The 19,506-nt window shown below is 37.5% G+C and overlaps 3 protein-coding genes and 1 long non-coding RNA gene across 8 annotated transcripts in view; 3 read left to right on the top strand and 1 right to left on the bottom strand.

Annotated features, from left to right (window-relative positions):
* Nucleotides 1-6,883, top strand: part of slc27a4 (solute carrier family 27 member 4) — a 33,459-nt gene extending 26,576 nt beyond the window's left edge. For both annotated transcript variants that reach the window (XM_077243144.1, XM_077243145.1), the window contains exon 13: nt 2,820-6,883. In XM_077243144.1, coding sequence (XP_077099259.1) covers nt 2,820-2,977 — 158 coding nt within the window. In that variant the 3' untranslated portion in view covers nt 2,978-6,883. The remainder of the gene's footprint in view (nt 1-2,819) is intronic.
* A 289-nt stretch (nt 6,884-7,172) lies between these two features.
* On the top strand, nt 7,173-10,574 carry ptgdsa (prostaglandin D2 synthase a). 3 transcript variants are annotated; one of them, XM_077243148.1, is made up of 7 exons: nt 7,173-7,299; nt 7,829-7,968; nt 8,825-8,901; nt 8,996-9,106; nt 9,210-9,320; nt 10,224-10,246; nt 10,369-10,574. In XM_077243148.1, exons 1-6 carry the CDS (start codon nt 7,207-7,209, stop codon nt 10,235-10,237), a joined length of 546 nt encoding a protein of 181 aa, XP_077099263.1. In that variant the 5' UTR covers nt 7,173-7,206; the 3' UTR covers nt 10,238-10,246; nt 10,369-10,574. The 3 variants fall into 3 exon arrangements, with proteins under 3 accessions (XP_077099263.1, XP_077099261.1, XP_077099262.1); XM_077243146.1 differs by lacking the exon at nt 7,173-7,299 and adding an exon at nt 7,313-7,445; XM_077243147.1 differs by lacking the exon at nt 7,173-7,299 and adding an exon at nt 7,313-7,445 and having other exon boundaries at nt 10,227-10,246.
* Nucleotides 8,918-11,315, bottom strand: LOC143750230 (uncharacterized). 2 transcript variants are annotated; one of them, XR_013207132.1, is made up of 3 exons: nt 11,221-11,315; nt 9,685-9,772; nt 8,918-9,308 (listed from the first exon to the last, which is right to left on the bottom strand). It is a non-coding gene; the product is annotated as an uncharacterized LOC143750230 (long non-coding RNA). The 2 variants fall into 2 exon arrangements; XR_013207131.1 differs by lacking the exon at nt 11,221-11,315 and adding an exon at nt 9,869-10,078.
* Nucleotides 11,316-11,759: 444 nt separating this feature from the next.
* ambp (alpha-1-microglobulin/bikunin precursor) lies at nt 11,760-18,607 on the top strand. Its single transcript, XM_077243156.1, has 10 exons — nt 11,760-11,929; nt 13,058-13,203; nt 13,348-13,424; nt 13,507-13,623; nt 15,606-15,707; nt 15,800-15,846; nt 16,391-16,466; nt 17,669-17,836; nt 18,147-18,323; nt 18,463-18,607. The coding sequence occupies exons 1-10, from the start codon at nt 11,819-11,821 to the stop codon at nt 18,489-18,491; spliced, it is 1,050 nt and encodes a 349-aa protein (XP_077099271.1). The 5' UTR covers nt 11,760-11,818; the 3' UTR covers nt 18,492-18,607.
* The last annotated feature ends 899 nt before the right edge of the window (nt 18,608-19,506 follow it).

Genomic DNA, 19,506 nt, shown 5'->3' on the forward strand with positions numbered 1-19,506 from the left:
AAAATAGGATTAAATCAGAGCTAAACCAGGTCCAGACCCAGTAAAGTTAGCGTCTGAAGAAAGGTATTGTTTTACATAGAGTATAATACATTGTTGCCCCCACATACCTCATATATACTACATACAAAATGTACCACATTCACGGGAACAATTTACTATTTTTACCGAAAAATACAATATAGCCAATGCAACGGCGTTCTTCCTTGTTGGTCAATAACATGAACACCTTAGCATGTTAGCAATGGACACAAGGCTAACGTTACCGGTAGGCCATACACAAAAACATAGTTAGCATCTTTTATTGGACATGTTTTATGTTTCATGATGTACTATTCTTCCAAACACAATTCCTAGTTTATGAAACGGTTCACTAACCATGGTAGTAAAACCATTTCTGATTGTACATGTATCTAGCTTACGCTAAAGCATTACATATTTTACGCATCGTCATTTGTTGTCATAACGTACATAGATTGGCCGTATCAAACATTAGAGACTGGGCTATATCTTACCGTTTTATCAAGAAAAAAGCCAACTGAGGATCCCATTTGAGACCAAGAGCAGACCGGAGATCTCTCCATTTGTTGAATGCCTTCCCGAGGTTGACTCTCGTCTTACTCCGACGCCTGTCTGACTCCAATTTGGACCTTTTGGTGGCACTAGACAAAATTTTTCTTTTCTTTACTTTACGTGGAGTTTGCGTTGGGGTTTGGAATGGACTACAAGCCGGTCTCTTTGAATCCATCTTCTACCTTTGACGCACGAGTTGTCTTCGCTGATGCGGAGAATTGCGGTGCCGGCGAATACACAAACCTGCGAGACATAGCCTGGTGAGTGTGAACGCGCATGACGTCACGCCCAGTCTCAAATTCGAACCCGAATCCCTCTTATATATTTTACAGTACAGGATTATAGAGGCAATCTCAGTGCGCAGAGAAGGGCTCATTAAGCCCATAAGGCAGTTCTTTAAGCATGTATGGGTTAGAAAAACGGGTATTTTTAACATGAATTGTTGCGCAATCCACCTTTAAGAAGTAAGCTTCGGGAGAGAAATGAATCTAATAATCTCTATCCCCACTCTCTCTTTCTCTACCTCACTCTCCCTCTCTCTTCCTCTCTAAATGCCCACAAAATCTGACTGAGCATCCCAGAAAAAATTAAAGTTATAGATAGATACAGAAATGGAAGTTGTTAGTTATTTGTAATTTTTGTTGCTGTGCACTTTACTACCTGTGGTCCTTTAAGTGTATTAGAAAAACTGATGGCTGACTGACTCAAAACATTATTTTGGCTATAGCCTTTTTTGTTGCAGTTTTTAGTTTAAAGTAGTCTAAAGCTAAATTTAAAGACTCAGATGTTCTGTCTTTTATCTTTTATATTCTACAGGAAAGTTGTATTTGTCAAGCCCTAAGCTGTTCTCAATAACCAAGCACAGGCTGCTAAGTTAATATGCTGGTCATGTTGCTTGCAAATAAATACACAGGTGTCAATTCATGATACGTTGTTTTCTCTTAATTGTAATACTTAATGTACATTGTTGTTAAATATAGTTTAATGAATAATGCTACATGATAAATAGAAGGCTTCAAATAGACCCTGTAATCGGTGATCGGTATCGGGCGATACAGCCTCTAGTAATTGGTGATCGGCCCCAAAAATCCTGATCGGAGCACCCCTGATGTATTTTAGGCTTATTTCAAATGAAAAGAACTGCTTTTTCATTTTTTCTGGATATTATTGGTATTTTAGTCACAAAACAAACTGTATCTGGCATTTAATTCCACCATGTCATAGGAAGGAAAGATTAAGAACATTATACTGTGAATATAGATTTTTTTTTTTTAGTTTTCATGAACACTCACAATTAACATTGTACATTAATTAAAAAACACAACACAAGGGACTACACAGCCTAAATCATAATAACAAACTAGCAATGGGTTACTACAATATGTACTTTGGTAGTGCAAGTTAACAATATAAATGTGCTGTAACGCATCAAGCAGTTTGATCCTCCTCTGTTATATTGTTAATATTACCATGTTCAGTAAATATTAAGAAGGAGCTCCAGACTCTTTTAAATTTGGTTTCTATACCCTTAAGAATATGCAATGCAGTATATAGATTTTACTAGTATTAGCATATGTGGTTTTTTTCCTGTTTTTTTTCCTGACCTTAAATTTATTATTATTATTATATCAGAAAAATCCATTATCTATCAACATCTAATTTGTAGCCAATGTATTGATATACTGATTGATATATTATTTATTATTCATATACATCCTGTTTAATTAAGTAAAAGAATCTGAGATACATTATTTAGTTAGAGATTGTATTTGTTTGTTCTGCCTGGACATACAGTATTATTTTTATTTGTGCAGGTTTTAAAGTTTCATTTTAAAAACTCTGCAGATAGGCCTACTCTGTAAAAAACTGGGCCTTCATACAGTCTAATCTTCTATCAAAATCCAAAGGTTGAACATTTTGTACTGTTTTTTATTTATTTATTTAATTATAGACCTTTTAACTTGACGTGTTGGACAGTGCAGATGATTGAGCCCAGTTATATTACACCTTCTGCCCATTTCGGTGCAGCCTTACTCTGACATGTACAGGGTTACATTAAATATGAAAATTGGGGGAAATTTTCAGTCTAAGGTTCTAACAAAATCTAAAGTTTGAAAATATTTTACTGTACCAAAAATGACTTATGGACCCTCGAACTTGATATATGGAGCAATACAGATAATTGAGCCAAAAGATGTGCAGTGCGCCAATTCATAGTATAAAATGCTAAGCATGTGGTTTTCTTTCAGGGACTTTCAAATTCCAGAAGACAGACATGCGACGGGAGGGATTCGACCCCAGTGTCATCACTGACAAACTCTACTTCCTGGACTGCACTAAGGGACAATATGTGGAGCTGACCGTAGAGCTCCATCGCAGCATCGTCTCAGGAAAGCAGAAATTATGAGACTACAGCCAACCTCCACGCATTCCCTCACCACCCCGCCTTCAGAAGCCCTCAAACCCCACCCCTCTCATCACCCCGCCCCTCGTTACCTCAACAAACATGGTGAGGGGCCGCAGGAACGCATTCTGGACACTTATTCAAGCCCCATATTCATTCTCATAGCCCACCTCACTTACAACTGAGATGGGACTGAGGTGGTGTTCAGCCATCTTGAAAACAAAACAAAAAGTTAAGCAATTTAGCAAACAAGAATACAAAAATCGCACCGAAAGGAAAGGCACAAGGACTAACTACACGTCTGTCAAATGGTAAAGCTTTCCCTTGGCCTCAGCTGCACAATGCTCGCCTGGCTACAGGATTCGGGACTGACACGCGTTTATTTTGACTGATCTGACAAGCGACTGCCATCGTAAATGCGCCACCAAACCATGCGGATCGACACACAATACAAACCCAGCACTGGCTGCGCACTTGTCAGCTGCCATGACTTGATCAATGCTGTTTATTTAAATGTGCACCAAATATATTTAAGTTGTAGAATAGCTCATCTATTTTCAAGTTCTGAATCTATATGCTGCATTGAAGACATCCATGATCACACTGCTACTGTGTCTATTTAACCTCTCCAGACGTTAATGTGCAGCGTCAATCATGAAAGCTGATTTTTCGCTAATGTCTATAGACCGAAAAGCCCGGTGTGACATTGTGCAGAGTGGGCTTCATGGGTTCGCTTCGATTAGCTAGACATGACGACCGTTCAGATTCGGGCGAGGACCTCCTGGACTCTACAGGACACTATAGTGGACTTTGCATAGAGGTGAATGAAAGTAGTAAACTACTCTGGTGCTAAAGAGTGAACATCCTCCCCGTCTGCAAAGTTGCGCCAGACCTAAAAAAAAATGTCTTTGCTTCTTGACGTGAAGAGAACGGAAGCAGAGTAGAAAGAAGGGATAGTGATGTAGGCTATCTGTCATCTGGGTTTTAGTTTTTCTTTCAGCAGCATGAATGATTGATGCAAACAGAGCACTGTGCCTTACTGTCAGGTCACCACGTACGTAGTGTTATTGCTCTTGCCCTGTATCATTACACTAACTGACCCTGGATGTCTCCTTAACAGCTAGTTAATTTTCTAAACCTAGCTCGTACTCCCCTCCCATTAAAATTCCCCATCATGCAAAGTGTCCGGCACTACATCTATGGGCATCCTTTCCCTTCCATGTGTATTTTGCACCATCTTCTCTTGCTCCTCTCTTCCCTTTCCTGTTCTCCTTCGCCCACTGACAGCGGATTATTTATTTATATCGTAGCAAGTATTTAAGTGTGTGTGCACGTGTGATGAGATGATTTTATGTGACAGCACTTGATTTTCTCCCGTCACTTTTTTGGCCACTATAAATTAACGTACGGCACAGATGTGGGAAAACATAGAACTGTGTTGACATTGTATGGGCGAGTATCATGAGGAACATACTTTACCAAAAAAGATTTATACTTTGCATAAAAATTATGAAGCCTATTTTGCAATGTTTTTCCATTTATTTTCATTAAAAATAAGGATTTGTCATTACCCATTGTCATTACTGTAATGCAAAAAATCTCATTCTCATTCTCAAAATGTATTCACATTAAAAATGTAATTCTCATTACCATAGCAAACAAATTAATGCTCATTACCATAATGACAATAAAATGTAATTAACATTACCATAATGACAATAGAAAATCGAACTACCGTAACAAAAAAATCATTCTCATTACCATGACGACAAAAAATGCTAATTTCCATTACTACAATGACAGTAACATCTCATTCTGATTATCGTAATGGCAATAATCAAATTCTTATTATTGTAATGACAATAAAGTCTCATTCTTATTACTACTGACAAGAAAAAAAATTCACATTACTGTGAATTAATGACCAAAAAAAAAAATTTCTTATCGGAATGACCGTAAGATCTCATTCTAATTACCGTAATGACAAAAAATCGAATTTACATAAAAATTATTCTTGTGAATGTAATGACAAGAAATATTGTACTTGTCAGGACATTTTTTCATTAGAATTAGCATAAATGAAATGGATCAGTTCAACAATGTAAATAGGACTTCATTTTTTTTATTCATTCAAAATAAATTTTTCTTTTGGAATGAAGTGTCTGCCAAACAGCTGTACAGGTCATTTTTTCTTCAATTGATACTTCTAGCCAAGGGCGCAGCAGCGATGTCATTGGTTAGTCAGCCAATCAGATGCAGTTGTCTCCATCAATATTCTTTTCCTGTTTTTATTCTGTTGTTCGTCCTTTCCTTTTACTTGGATTTTTAAACAAATAATTTTGTAAAAGAATGGTGTAATGATTTGTTATGGGTTGAGCTTTATTTCTGTTCAGCTTGTTTTCTTTTTCCTTTTGCTCTGTGTGTGAAAGAGAGGGAAAGCGTATCTTATGCACCGAGTTATATTTTAGACACACTATGATGTCAAATCTCTACAAACCTTTCTTTCTCTCACAATATAGTATGTCAATGTTTGTGTCCTATGACCGCAAGAATCCTCACCAGGATGCTTTTGCTGAGGCCTCTCTTTATTATTTCTGTTAGATAAAGAAACCGTTCACCCCAAAATGGAAATTCTGTGAGCATTTTCTCCCTCTCATGTCGTTCCAAACCTCCAAAAAGGACAAAAAAAATCCAAATGACTTATTCCAAGTCTTCTGAAGCCAAATGATACTTTTATGCGAGTAAACTGATAATCTACCTCCACTTCAGCTTTCAAATGTCCTTTCCATTTTGCATATTAAAAATGCGAATCACCTTGATATCATCCTGGTGCATTAACTTGCCATTTTTTGAGTTTCAACAGAAGATTATCAGTAAATTACAACTAATTCTATCGTGCTTTCTTTTTTAGAATGTGAATGAAGCTTATTTTATGTGTTCCAGAAAAGAGATAGTCGTACATGTTTGGAACAACATAAAAGGGAGAGAATGATGACGGAATTTTCATTTTTCGACGGTACCGTCCCTTTAAAGTTTCATACAAAGACACACAATTGCAGACACACAAACAACCTTCAATTTCAGTCATTTCCACATCAATTATGTCAATAATTATGTATGTTTTGAGAAAGATTTCTAAATTTAAGTTTTAATGACTTTTTTTCATATATTGTAAAGGCATTAGCAGTGTGAAATGCAAAAGCCAGTGCTGTGAATAATTTTGTGTTTTTTTTAAACACCTCCCCCAACTGCACCATATAAAAACAGTCACAGTCTGTTTTCACTCCGAACATGTTTTAAAGGATCTGTTTGTGTGTCGGTTTATTTTCGAGATGATGTTGTGCGTGAAATGCAATGTTGTTCTCATGTCTGTCCACTAGGTTGTGGTGCTTGTTCACATTCCCTCTATTTGCCATCCAAAATCTTGTTAAAGCACCAGTATGTTTTCATCGATAATAAGGGATATCTAATGTTTTATGTGTAAACTAATTATTTACTGTGTTTTTTTTGTTCTTATTTGTTCTGTCAATGGCTTTAAAGCTACAAAGGACCATTAAGCATCATAAGTTATATTGTTTTGATCTTGTTTTGATCCCCCCAAGTTTTGTTTATAAACTGTACAGATGTGTCACCCTTCTCAAAAGACTGATCATAAATGCACTTTTGTTTTGTCTATTTCTGTTCAGTACTCAGGAACAACATGCAGAGGTGGGAACTATGAGTGAGCAGGTTGTGTGTGTGCGTGTGTGTGTGTGTGTGTGTGTGTGTGTGTGTGTTTATGTAGAGGAGGTGTGTGAGGTGTGCCGTGTCACACTGAAGTCCTCTTGTCTTAAAGACTAGCTGTAAATCATGCTCTTTCAAAACAATGGCATCCAAGAATCCATATTAATAAAAAATATATTAATTCTCTGCAGTTGCTCCTGTTTATTTACTTTGGATATGAAGCAGTGTTATTTTGAGGTTGTTGGTTTTTTTTGTGTGTGTATAATTTCTGTTTTCATTTTAGTTGTCGTTTTAGTAATTTTAAGTAAGATTCATAAGAGGACATTTATATGGCTTTGTGGGCTGGAAATCTTAATATTTTTAAGTTTCAAGCATGACTTTCAATGAATGGTCCTTCTGTCTAATCTAGGTGCATGTGATTGGCTGGATTGTGGAGGGGGCGGAGCTAATGTGGTTGGCACACTGAATAGTCCACAATCCCTGGCTGTGTTCCTCTCTACAAGGTAACCATGAAGATCGCCTTGGTGACCATTTTTTTGCTGATGCTCCTGACAGGCATCAACGCCAAAGTCCAGCCGCAGAAAAACTTTGACATTCAGAGGGTGAGAACTTTAGCCTAATGTTTTTGGAGACGTGCCTTTATCTGTCGGGCAGTAGTAGCGATGCTGCAGTTTATGGATTAGTATCAAAACTTGAAAAGAGAGAGCAGGCTGGTGTTGTCTTCGAGTTAAACAGCTGGATATATGAGGTTTGTTTGAGTTGTTGTTTTAAAGGCTGAAACACTGACATGCACAAGCTGTGGATGTGTAGAGGAGGGTAATGCTCTACAGGGCCAGCGATTGCATTAACAGCAGAGACAGTGCAGACAAACAGACCTCAGGGCAAAGGTCACTCGCTCAGTGTTGCAACCAGAAACATCTGACTTCTGCCAAGTTCTTCAGGCTTCTTCATGGGACTTTATGAAGAAGAGTGTTGGTTCTTGAGACACTGAGACAAATAATTTGGCGGTTAATGAACCGACAAACTACACACGGTTCAGCTGTCTAATACCAATTGGACATTAGTAATCAGGGTTAATATTTCTGCTCTTTTTCCCTGTGAAATGATGCGTATTGTCTTGTGTTTGGTCAGTTTGCAGGGAAGTGGTATCGGGTGGGTCTGGCCTATGATTCTCCAGGCTTTGTGCCGTACAGGAACAGACTCACTGTCTCTATGGGAGTAGTGGAGCCAACGGAGAATGGGGACGTGAACATGACCATGTGGAGTCTGAAGTGAGGACACTCGTGTTCACCTATGACTGTGTTTAGACAATACTATCATATAATACCTCACATTCTTTATTTTACCAGGTTAAAAGAATAATAATAATTATACATATGTATTTTACATTCACCCAATTTATTCAGAACAGCACTATTAGACTGTGATATTGCTTTTATACATTATTATTACAGGTTAATATTGAGAAGCTGACATTTCAGACACAACATGGCCATTTAATTAGTTTTGATTCACAATGAAGATCTAATAGTTCTTACACAGCACACACTGTGATGATTCTTGTCTCATATATGATAGTTAGAATAATTCCTAATATTTTATTTTTATTTATTTTATTCACACACTGATAATTTCTGTCGCATATCTCATAGTTAGAATAGTTCCTTATATTTTATTTATTTTATTTTACTATTCAGACACGGTTTCATTATTCTTCTCTCATATCTCGTATCATAGTTTGCATAGTTCATCATTTTTATTTTATATTTCTTTATTTTGTTATTCACACACTGTGGTAATTCTTGTCTCAAAATTAGAATAGTTCCAAATATTTTATTTTTTGTTTTAAATTCTGATCATTCTTCTCTCATATCTCATAGTTAGAATAGTTCCTAATATTTTATTTTTTATTCACACACTGTTTCATTATTCTTCTCTCATATCTCATAGTTTGCATAGTTCCTAATATTTATTTTATTTTATATTTCTTTATTTTGTTATTCACACACTGTGGTAATTCTTTTCTCAGATCTCAAAGTTGTTAATAATAGTTTCTAAAATTATATTATATTAAAATATATTATTATACTCAGACATTGTGTGATGATTGCATGTGATTATATGCAGGTCTTCTGGTTGTCAGCGTAAGGTCTACGTTTATGAGAAGACGTCTGTGCCCGGCGTATTCAACTACTACAGCACTCGTGAGTCAACAGTAGATATGAGACATCATAGCAGAATGTTTATCAGACACAGAGAAAATGATACTACAGTTCAGATTTGTACTGTCATCCGAAGGTCATAGAAGGGTGAAGGATGTTACTGTGGTGGAGACCAACTATACTGAATATGCGCTGGTCCTCAAACACAAGAAGATCAACAAGGAGTTCACACAAGTGTCTCTTTACGGTGAGCCTGAGATTAACAACAGCATGAACTTCTCAAATAAAGCATCTTGGGAGGGTGTTTTTGTTCTTCTGGCTTGTTCTCACGGCCTGTAATTTGGCTGTAGGTCGTACTAAGAGGTTGAGGGCGGATGTGATGGAGAAGTTCAGAGCGTACGCCACAGCTCGCGGATTCTCCAAAGAGTCCATCCTGACTCCACTAGCCGCTGGGAAAACAGGTAAATCACTCACACCTACAAGCTTCACTTTATCTGGACACTTGAGCCATGCTTAAAACTGTCTGAATGCATCAAAAACACAATATCAAACCATTTATTTTAAAGAAAGACAGCACAAGAACACTTTTCCAACAAAACATTTCACAAAGAGGTTCTTTAGGGTTAAATAATACTGTTCAAATTGACGACAAAAAGTATTTGGAAATTTGTAGTTGTCAAATGGTGGCTCATGTTCACTAATAGGACACTTGGTTTGACATAGTTTGACATTTGATTTGATATATAATGCCCGGTATGCATTGTATGACGTTACAAATGTTGTATTGATCAACAAGATATGACACTAAAACTTAAAATTACTCACTTCAAGGTCCATTTGCAAGATTGGCATGCCAAGTTGGCCTCTTTCCTGCTCTTTTCTTATCTCCTCTTTCGTTCCTTCTCTTTTTTCACTGCACATTAAACACAAAATTGAAAAGTGTGATTCATCTTGCTGTATTTGTTTACCTCTAGCACATGCTGATGACGTTTTATTCCTCTATACTCACTTGTGTCGTAGCCTACGATTCAATAGGTGTCATCGTACAGTCTACATGCATGTCAGGTTTACTAGGCTAGATCAATGTCGTGATTGGAATTAATGTTCAGGATTGCCGAAGTCTGTTGCAGGCATAACTCGGTGAGACATATTGAGACAAGTGTGGTCGAAGTGTCCAAATACTTTTTCTTTCAAGACTATACATGTACAAAGTGACACAAATATTTGCTCAACAACAAGGGATCATCGATGTGTGACTGAACTTTTCTTCACAAACCATTTAAATGTTTATTTATTGTCTAAAATAGTAGTGTTTTCAGCAGAATTCTCACAAAATTTCTCAATTTTGTTTCTTTTCTTTTTAGAAGACTGTCCTTAAGGAAATTAGGTAAGCGAGAGCTTTAGTTTATCAAACCCCATTTTCTCATCAGTAACAACCACACTAGTATTCATTCAGTTTTGAAATGTTTCATAGTGTTTCTCATCAGGCTTGATGTGTCTCTCTTTCAGTTCCTAATCCCATTTAGAGCTGAACTGGAGGCCACACGACACACATCCTTACCTTAATGTGCCAAAATGATGTCTAAAGTCATTCGTTTGCTGTGCTATAAAGCTGACAAAACATTCAACTTAGACAGAAAAGTGGAAATACAGAAATAGGTCACTTCTCTGATAATCTTGGCTGGAGAAAAATAAAACACTCTTGTTTTTGTTCACGTTGTTGTTATTCCCATCTGCCATTATAGTTTAGCATAAGAAATTAAAGTTAATGTGTAAATATGTGGCAATGTTAATGTGTGTAGAATAGGCTACAGTTACAATAGCCTACATGTGCTAACGATTGTATCCTAGACGCGAGCGACGCAACACGAAATGAGCAAACAGAACCCATTATAATCAGTGACGCCTTCTGGAAGCAGCGCAGCAGTAACTGATGCCCAGTTCTATTTCTGACGTGCTTCAAGCGCTCTTCTTACTTCTGAGACGAAGAACATGATGTGATGATCTGCAGCGTTCGCTTTGTCGCGTCCACTTTGTCGCGTCCAGTGTACACCATATACATAAATACCTCATTAGCGTCTAAGCCGTCCGCCATATTGGATCGGTCAAAGCCGGTGCATGAACATTCGAGAGCAAGTGCTGCGTCCACCGTAGTTAATGCATGTAGCCTATGAATCTGCTATCGACTTCAGCAGATGATTTTGTTAAACTAATGCAATACAGTAAGTTGAAGGCGTCAGCTGACATGACATTAAAAAGTTACCATTGTAGGAGTAAAATGTTTTTAAAAAGTTATAAAAAACGTAATTTTGAGTAAATACAGATAACGACGCAAAGCAACACAAAGCAACACATTCTCACATGTGAAAGGTTATCCTTTCTTCGAGAACTTAAATCTTTGCAGTTTCACAATCAGGAGATGTGATGTTGTGGCACGCTGACCATTCCGAAATGGCGGGAGCGCCGAAGTGTCTGGAGCCATCGAATTGTGTGTGTGTGTGTGTATATATATAATATGGTGTATGGACGGCCTCAAGCTGTCAAACATGCCAATATTTGTGACAGATGTTTGGTAATAGTAAATAAAAATCTAATTCTGTGAGTGTGTTATTTGTTGCAGAGCAGACAATGTTTATATATTCATTTCATTCTACAAAGTCACTCAACCAAAAAACTGAAGATTAAACCTTTTTGACTCTTACATAGGCTACTGAATTGTAGGAATAGTCTATTATTCAATTATTTAACAGAATCATGTGATGATGAGTTTCAGCCCAAACAAAAAGGCACATGTTGGAGTCAATAGACCGATAAGAAGAACTTTGTTCTATTTGTTTTGTTGGACTGGTTTTGGGGGTGGTGTTGCACACATGGCCTGAAGGTCGATGTCCTGATGGAGTGGTAGTGGTTCTCATTTGGCTTTGGGATCAGAACTTCATTCGGATCACAGACAGACAGAATGATGCGTGTTGTTCTGGTGTTCCTGCTGTCCGTCCTGGGACTGTTGCATGCTGGGCCTCTGCCCGATGAGCCCGTCCTCCAGACTCAGGAGAACTTTGATGTAAAAAGGGTAAGTGTTTCCTTTTGGAAGTTTAAGAGACTGTTTATGCATAGGAGACCAGGACAAGTTTTCATAATTTTTACAGTTTCGATATAGTTGATTTCAATATAGACACAAAAACTCAAATGCATTGATTACATATATTATTATGTTTGAACACTTCAACCATTATTGGTCGGGAAAAAGGACTTTTGACCTTTTGTGACAACATGCCCCAATGGTCACACTGTATGGGAAATGGGAACGTATTGTTCATTGACACTAATTTTAGAACAAAAATAAATATATATATATATATAAAGGTTTATTTGTACTATACTTATATTTTATATTATAATAATATAAAATATTATTTGAGAAAAAAAATTATGTAAAACAAAAAAGTACATACAACCTTTTAAATATGAAACAAAAAATTATGAATCAGTTTAAAATAAGGCTTGTTATTTGCATTTTGGCAATCTTTCATTTTGTAATAATTAAAATACAATATTTTGAGAAAACAATATATATTATAACATGAAACAAATAGAAACTAAGCAAATCATGAAATAGCCAAAATAATAATTCATTTTATTAATATAATAATTATTGTATACAATTTTTAAAAGTAAAATATTAGTGCTGCCGACCAACCTAACATTATCCAAAATGTTCAGTAGAAATATATTGCTAACAAAACAAACAAAAAAACATATTATATTGTAATATTACTTTATAGGTTTTAGTTAATTAATTACTTTTTACACATTTCAATAACCTTTTTTTTCTCGATCTACCACCAGTGTTCAGCTGAAATCTGCATCAAATGACTTTCTGGCTATTGCACAACATGTAAATAATTATGCAATAATTTGCCCTGTTGCACCACGTTTTGTTGCCATTACATTTGGCTGACACTTTTCTTTTCCTTCCTGTTATGCATATGCAGATCATTTTATTGTTATTCCTCAACAAAAATCCATAGGACAAAACAAGCATGAAAACTGTTAAGTTTACACTTTATTTTACGGTACTTGTACTTAGTGTACTTACTCAAGAAAGTAGGTAACCTGAAGTCAAAAGGTTTGAGATCCACTGTTCTAATTGACCTCTAAATTTCTCCTTATCTGTCCTCCTCCGCTCCACCTCTGGAAGTTCATGGGAAAATGGTATGGGATTGCGACGGCGTCCACGTGCCCTTGGGTCAAGCGTCATAAGGGAGAGGCATCCATCGGCTCCATGGAGCTCCAGCAGTCCAGTGTCTCGACTCAGACCATCAGCATGACCCGCATCAGCCTCAGGTACCACACACTCATGCAACTAACAATAATAATATTACACCATGGGAACAATGCAGCCAGTGTGTGAAACGCTCTTTTATTTCATACCCTCAAAAGCAGTTTGTGTGTCATGAGACCACCCAGTATTATTCGTCTATTTTGCAGGCATGGCACCTGTAACTCCATCAGTAGAGAATATCAGCTGACCAAAACACCTGGAAGATTTCACTACCACATTGCGAGTGGGTACAACACCACAGCTGTCAATCAGTCAGTTCATGTCACTGTTGTCTGACTGTGGTTTGGGTGTCTTTCGGCCTGTAGACTGGAACGCTGATGTGGACACGTATGTGGTTCACACAAACTACGATGAGTATGCGCTGGTGGTGGCGTATAAACAAAAAACAGGCGGGGAAAAATCTACATCTGTGAAACTTTACGGTAAAACAACCCTTTTCCTCTTGAGAAACATTCCATTTCCTTTTTTTTTCCCTTTTTTTCTTCACAATTTCCATCATTTCTTGATGAGCTTTGACCTCAAATCAAGTACTTTAAAAAATAACATGCCAAATACGGGCATGCATTATAAATTATTTCCGTGGATTTTACTTTTTTTTGGGCGCTAATATGACCCACACAGGATGATAAGGAGTTTGTGATGGTTTGATGACTCGCCTTTCAGTTGAAGAAAATAGCGAGGAATGTGAGGCAAAATTGCCACCACAAGTTTTAAATTTACGAAACAAACAATTAAGTTAGCTTGATGCTAACATGCAAACGATAACAGTATGAGACAAAGAAGTGGGTTGTAAGACACTCTTCTATGATTTTCATCTATTATTTCTACTCAAACTCTCTCTTAATGACTTTAGTTCAATGACTATGTTGAAAATAGAATACTAACATACGACATAGTCATTATATGTGTGTGTGTGTGTTTAGTCTATGTTCAGAACTTATATAGGCCTACTGTATATATGTTTAAATTACATCACATAGATTTCCATTACACGAGAGTAGATGTTAAAACTTCATGCTGATTTGTACTCGGCTTTCGCCAAGATAATCACCAACTAAGACGTAGCTTTACAGTAACCTATGCTTCTCCATCCATTTACGCTTCTTTCCATCTGGTGACGTGAATCTTCTGTCTGGTGTTAATAGTGTATTTGCGCGTCAGCACACACAACGGCTGCAACCACAGTGCGGTCCCCCCATAACAACCCTCTGGATTGAGCGGAGTAGGGAACATCTCTAGGGTCTTCAAGTGGGCACCTTCCATCCTCAGTGTTTCGTCGACTAGCCCACGACACCTCAAGAGGGCTCGACAATGACTCTGGCGTCCCAGAGTCACCCCCCTCCGTCCCCCACTCAACTCAGCCCAGCTTACAGACCTTTACCTCCCTCTTGCTGCTGAGACCTAACCACAATCTCACAATCTCTCCGCAACCCAACCATAAGCGCCAACCCGTTTGACTAAGGCTGTCGAGCCCCACTGGTGCGTTAATATGCAGTTTCAGTGGCAAAGGTTCCGTATGGCATACCACCTACCACAAAACACAATATCTGCCCAACCACCTGTCATTCACGCAATATACACAGGAACGTAATGACTGTAAATACTATACAACCTATACAAATAAACCAACAGACCTTTCAAGTTTTCAAGAATTCTACGAAACCGTAGCATGGTGGCCTGTACTCAGCCAGCTAGAATCTTTCCGTCTCAACCACAGCCAGTTGCTGCTCCTTTCTGCTGCTTCAGATAAGTTCTTTACTGTACGACGCAACTCTTGGCCACTGAATCCGACGTCTCTGAGGAACCGGGTTGTAGAGTGTGTGTGTGTAATGTTTAGAACTATATGCTGTTTAATTTAAAAAAAACTTTAGTATTTTTAAATAAATGAATCCCATTCACATGCAATTTGTGGTCATGTGACTACAATATGGTATACTGCTGTTTTAATGGGCTGCACCCGAAATTGCATACTTCCGTACAATATAGTAGCCCAGACAGCAAAATAGTGTCGGCCCAGATCCACATGTAGCCTACCAGATGTGGCCCGGATCTGGGCCAACAATATGTTGCTGTCTGGGAGGCGAAAAGCAGGGAGTAGTGTCCGAATTCACAGTGTCCCATGAGGCCACGAGAGAGGATTTGTGAATGGCTGTGAAGTGATGCAACTGACGCTGGTAGGTCACATGACAATGACGAGTGTAGTAGGCTACATGTCGATTACATTCATATAATAGTCGTGATGTAATTATTCAGAAGAACTACCGTTTATTATTCTGTATATAATGATGTGAGGCAGAATACAGTATTCAGTAAGTAATAAGCTAGCGTTCAGAATCAGTTCTGAAGAGTGTGACACATGTTTGTGCTTGTGAACTATAATGATCTAGTTATACTCCCCCTGTAGGGCGTAGCATGCAACTGCGGCCCACTATCATCGAAGACTTCAAGACTCTGGTGGCTGAACAGGGAATGAGTGATGACACTATAGTTATCAAAAAGAACAAAGGTATCCTCATGACACGAACCAGTGCCAAACTCTCCTTTTATTCCGACCATATGTCATTTTTTTTGCCTTTCTGTCCTTCTCTGTTTCATCAGGGGAGTGTGTTCCAGGTGAGTCGGTCACACCAGAGCCACAGATCCAGGTGAAGACATCTAAACAATACTTACAGATTAAACAATCAATATTGTTTATTTAATTTTCAAGTAGTTACTCTCAATTTTAAAAATTAAAATACTGACAGCATTTGAACAATTTAGTGGTCGCTATAAAAGTGCTTGTGACATCTACTGAAGCCATTCATTAACTAACAAACAAGCAAAACATGAGGGTGAGTAAATAATGACAGAAATGTAGTTTTGATTGAATTATTCGTTTAACTCGTAAAAGCTTCATTAATAATCCCGGTAGCATTTTATTTTACAGTCCTGTTACACATGTAAATACTATGTACTTCCCAGACAGCAACTTAGCTCGCCCAGATCTGTCCCACATCTGGGACGCGTGGAATATGTACCAGATGTGGCCCGGATCTGGGCCGACACTAGTATGCACTAACCCTAAATCTAACCTCAACCCATGTAGTTACCTTATATTACCAGGACTTTCTTGGGTAACTACACTGCAAGTACACGCACTGTAAAATGAAGTGTAACCTGTGATGCCGTTATCTGACTGGCTCATTACAGAGGGCGAGGAGGAGTGTGGTTGTGGCGCCCCCTGAGGAGGGATCGGGCGACGACACGCCCATGTTCAGAGGACCTGGTGAGTAACACTGCCACTTAAGGGCTTGCTTCATATTCAGCAGAAAAAAATCAGGATTCATGTGGGTAGTTCTCAAATAACTTTTATACATTGCTAAAAAAATAAAATAAAACGTATGACAATTTTTTTAGCAATGTATAAGAGAAATTATATATATTTTGGGGTATATTTGTAGGTTTTGTGACTGGTAACCATTTCATTTAACATGTACTGTATGTAGTAAATATGTCAGTAGTAATAACAAAAGTATTGAGGCCATAAAAAGACTTGTTAAATAATTAGGCCTAATTAATAATTAAACAAAAATTTAAAAAATGCATTTAAAATACTTTTTGGAATATATGTCCTGATTGGATGGTTATTGAGGAAATGTGTCGTACTTATTTGGGCAGGCTTCACAAATATATATTTAAAACTATGAAAAATAAAAAGATTCCCTTTCTATGTGCATTTTTTTTTCATAATTATTTTTTAAAGGCTGCATTTATTTGATCAAAAATACAGTAAAACCTGTAATATTGTGAAATATTATTACAATTTAATAAAAGTTGTTTTCTATTGTAATATATGTTAAAATGTAATTTATTCCTTTGATCAAAGCTGTATTTTCAGCATCATTACTCCAGTCTCCAGTGTCACATGATCCTTCAGAAATCATTCTAAAAGGAAACATATTATTATTATTATTATCAATTTTAAAAACAGTTTTGCTGAAATATATTGCTGATTGTTTTGGAAAATGTGATGCATTTCTTTCAAGATTGATGAATAGAACATTCAAAAGAACAGCTTTTATTTGAAATATCTACTTTATTAATGTCTTTGCTGTCATTTTTGAGCTGTTTAATGCTTCCTTGCTGAATAAAAGTATTAATTTCTTTCAAACCAAAAATCTTACAAACCAAAAATCTTACTGACTCCAAACTTTTGAACAGTAGTGTATCTTACATTGTTTTTACATTATTTTATCACGCGAGAAAGAGAACACAGAGTGAGGAATGATGAAAGTCAATGATCATTGCTTTGATATTGAAAAATATAGTTTCTTGAATAATAACATCATGACTAAAGAGTTTGATATTGCTTTGATTACTGTGTGTGTGTGTGTGTGTGTGTGTGTGTGTGTGTGTGTGTGTGTGTGTGTGTGTGTGTGTGTGTGTGTGTGTGTGTGTGTGTGTGTGTGTGTGTGTGTGTGTGTGTGTAAGCATGTAAGTCCGAGCCAGATTCCGGTCCGTGCTTCGGGATGGTGCAGCGCTTCCATTACAATTCGTCCATCATGACCTGTCAGATGTTCACCTATGGAGGCTGTATGGGGAACCAGAACAACTTTGTGACCGAAAAGGACTGTCTGCAGAGCTGTCGCACTGAGGGTGTGTGTGCTTTATATGATTGATGAGGACACAAATGTGCATAATGACATGGGTATTACACTGGTATTACAGCGTTAGGGTGAGGTTTAGGGGAGATAATATACAGTTTGTACAGTATAAAAACCATTAAGCCTAAGGAAAGTCCTCATAATGATAGGTGCCAACATGTGTGTTTGTGTGTTTATGAGACTGTGTTTTTGTGTGTGTGATTCAAAGATGGATTACGGCCCAGCTGAGAGGCCCATAGTGACCCAGCACACACTTCATCGTGGTGTAGTCCTAATATATACACTGTATTTTGTCCATCTAGCTGCCTGTAGACTGCCTATGGACACTGGTCCTTGTAAAGCATTCGTAGACCTGTGGGCCTTCGATTCTTCTGCGGGAAAGTGTGTGTCCTTCAAATATGGAGGCTGCAAGGGAAATGGCAACAAGTTCTACAGCCAGAAGGAGTGTGAGGAGTATTGCGGAGTCATGATGAGAAACGGTAGGACACACACATTACATTGGGGGAAAACAACGACACATTTTTTAAATTAATACCATTTATATTATTACCAAAACTGTAAAGAGAAGCTCATATTGTGATACTTGTGTAATTATTATTTTTTTTTATGGATTTTCAGGAGATGATGAGTTTCTCACGATGAACTGAGAATGGTGTGAATAAGAAAGGAGCATTACTTCGTTTTAAAATAGAAAAGTGCAACATGGATCTGTTTCCAAAAGGCATTTACTTCAACATTAACACAATAAATAGAAACCTGTTAATTTTTTCTGGTTGTGCATTTTATTTTTATACATTTTCAGATACTGTGCTTCTGTTGTTGTTGTTGTTGTTGTTTTTCTTTTTTTATTAAATAAAATTAAATAAAATGAATCTTATTTTATAAAAAAAAATATTTAAATTACATTTTTTTTAAAAATTTAATTTAATTTACATTTTACGGATGTGCTCTATTTTCTGAATATTTTCCCTGGATTCCCCAACTGACAGTGTCCAGGAGAGGTCAGTGTTGTCTACTGAAGGCCATCTTCTGACCAGCTCTAGTCTTTGGAGTTGTGTGAAACTGCCTGCTCTGCTGATCTGTGACCAGTTTTATGGTTCTTGTAACAATACTGAAGCATTACGTTCAGGCTTATAAAGCTGATCCTGCATAGGGGCAGTTTGGTACTTAATGTAAGTTTGAGCAAAGTCCCCAGCAGGCCTGCCAGGCTTCCTGCCCGCTGTTTCTCAGAATTCACGGCTGGTGATGTTGCTGTGAGAATGCTGGGAATATCCGGAGAGGAAAAAGGAACTGACGGCTTTCAGTGACCTTCCGGCCAGGGCCACATCACCTGCTCACACACACCCTCACACAGAAACAAATACGCTGAAGCCGTAGACAAGCATGTACAGTGGCTCCAAAAACTATTTGGACACTTAATGCATGCCTAAAATGTCTGGATTTCATTGCATTAGTTTCCAAATATCAAACTAAGTTTGCGCTCAAATGTTGCTGAAGTTTTTCTCAGAACTAACTTCACGATTTTAGTGGCTGTATGAAGTCAGTTCATGCCGGTGTCCTAGCAGAGTAACTACAGTTCCACTAACCTCGATCCAGGAAACCTTTGACAACAAAAGTTTCCACAGTATTAATACAATAAAACTGTGCACGATGTGTAGTGTG

Source organism: Siphateles boraxobius, unplaced genomic scaffold (assembly GCF_051911475.1).
Source record: "Siphateles boraxobius isolate OS27281-9 unplaced genomic scaffold, OSU_SipBor_1 25, whole genome shotgun sequence".
Lineage (NCBI taxonomy): Eukaryota > Metazoa > Chordata > Actinopteri > Cypriniformes > Leuciscidae > Siphateles > Siphateles boraxobius.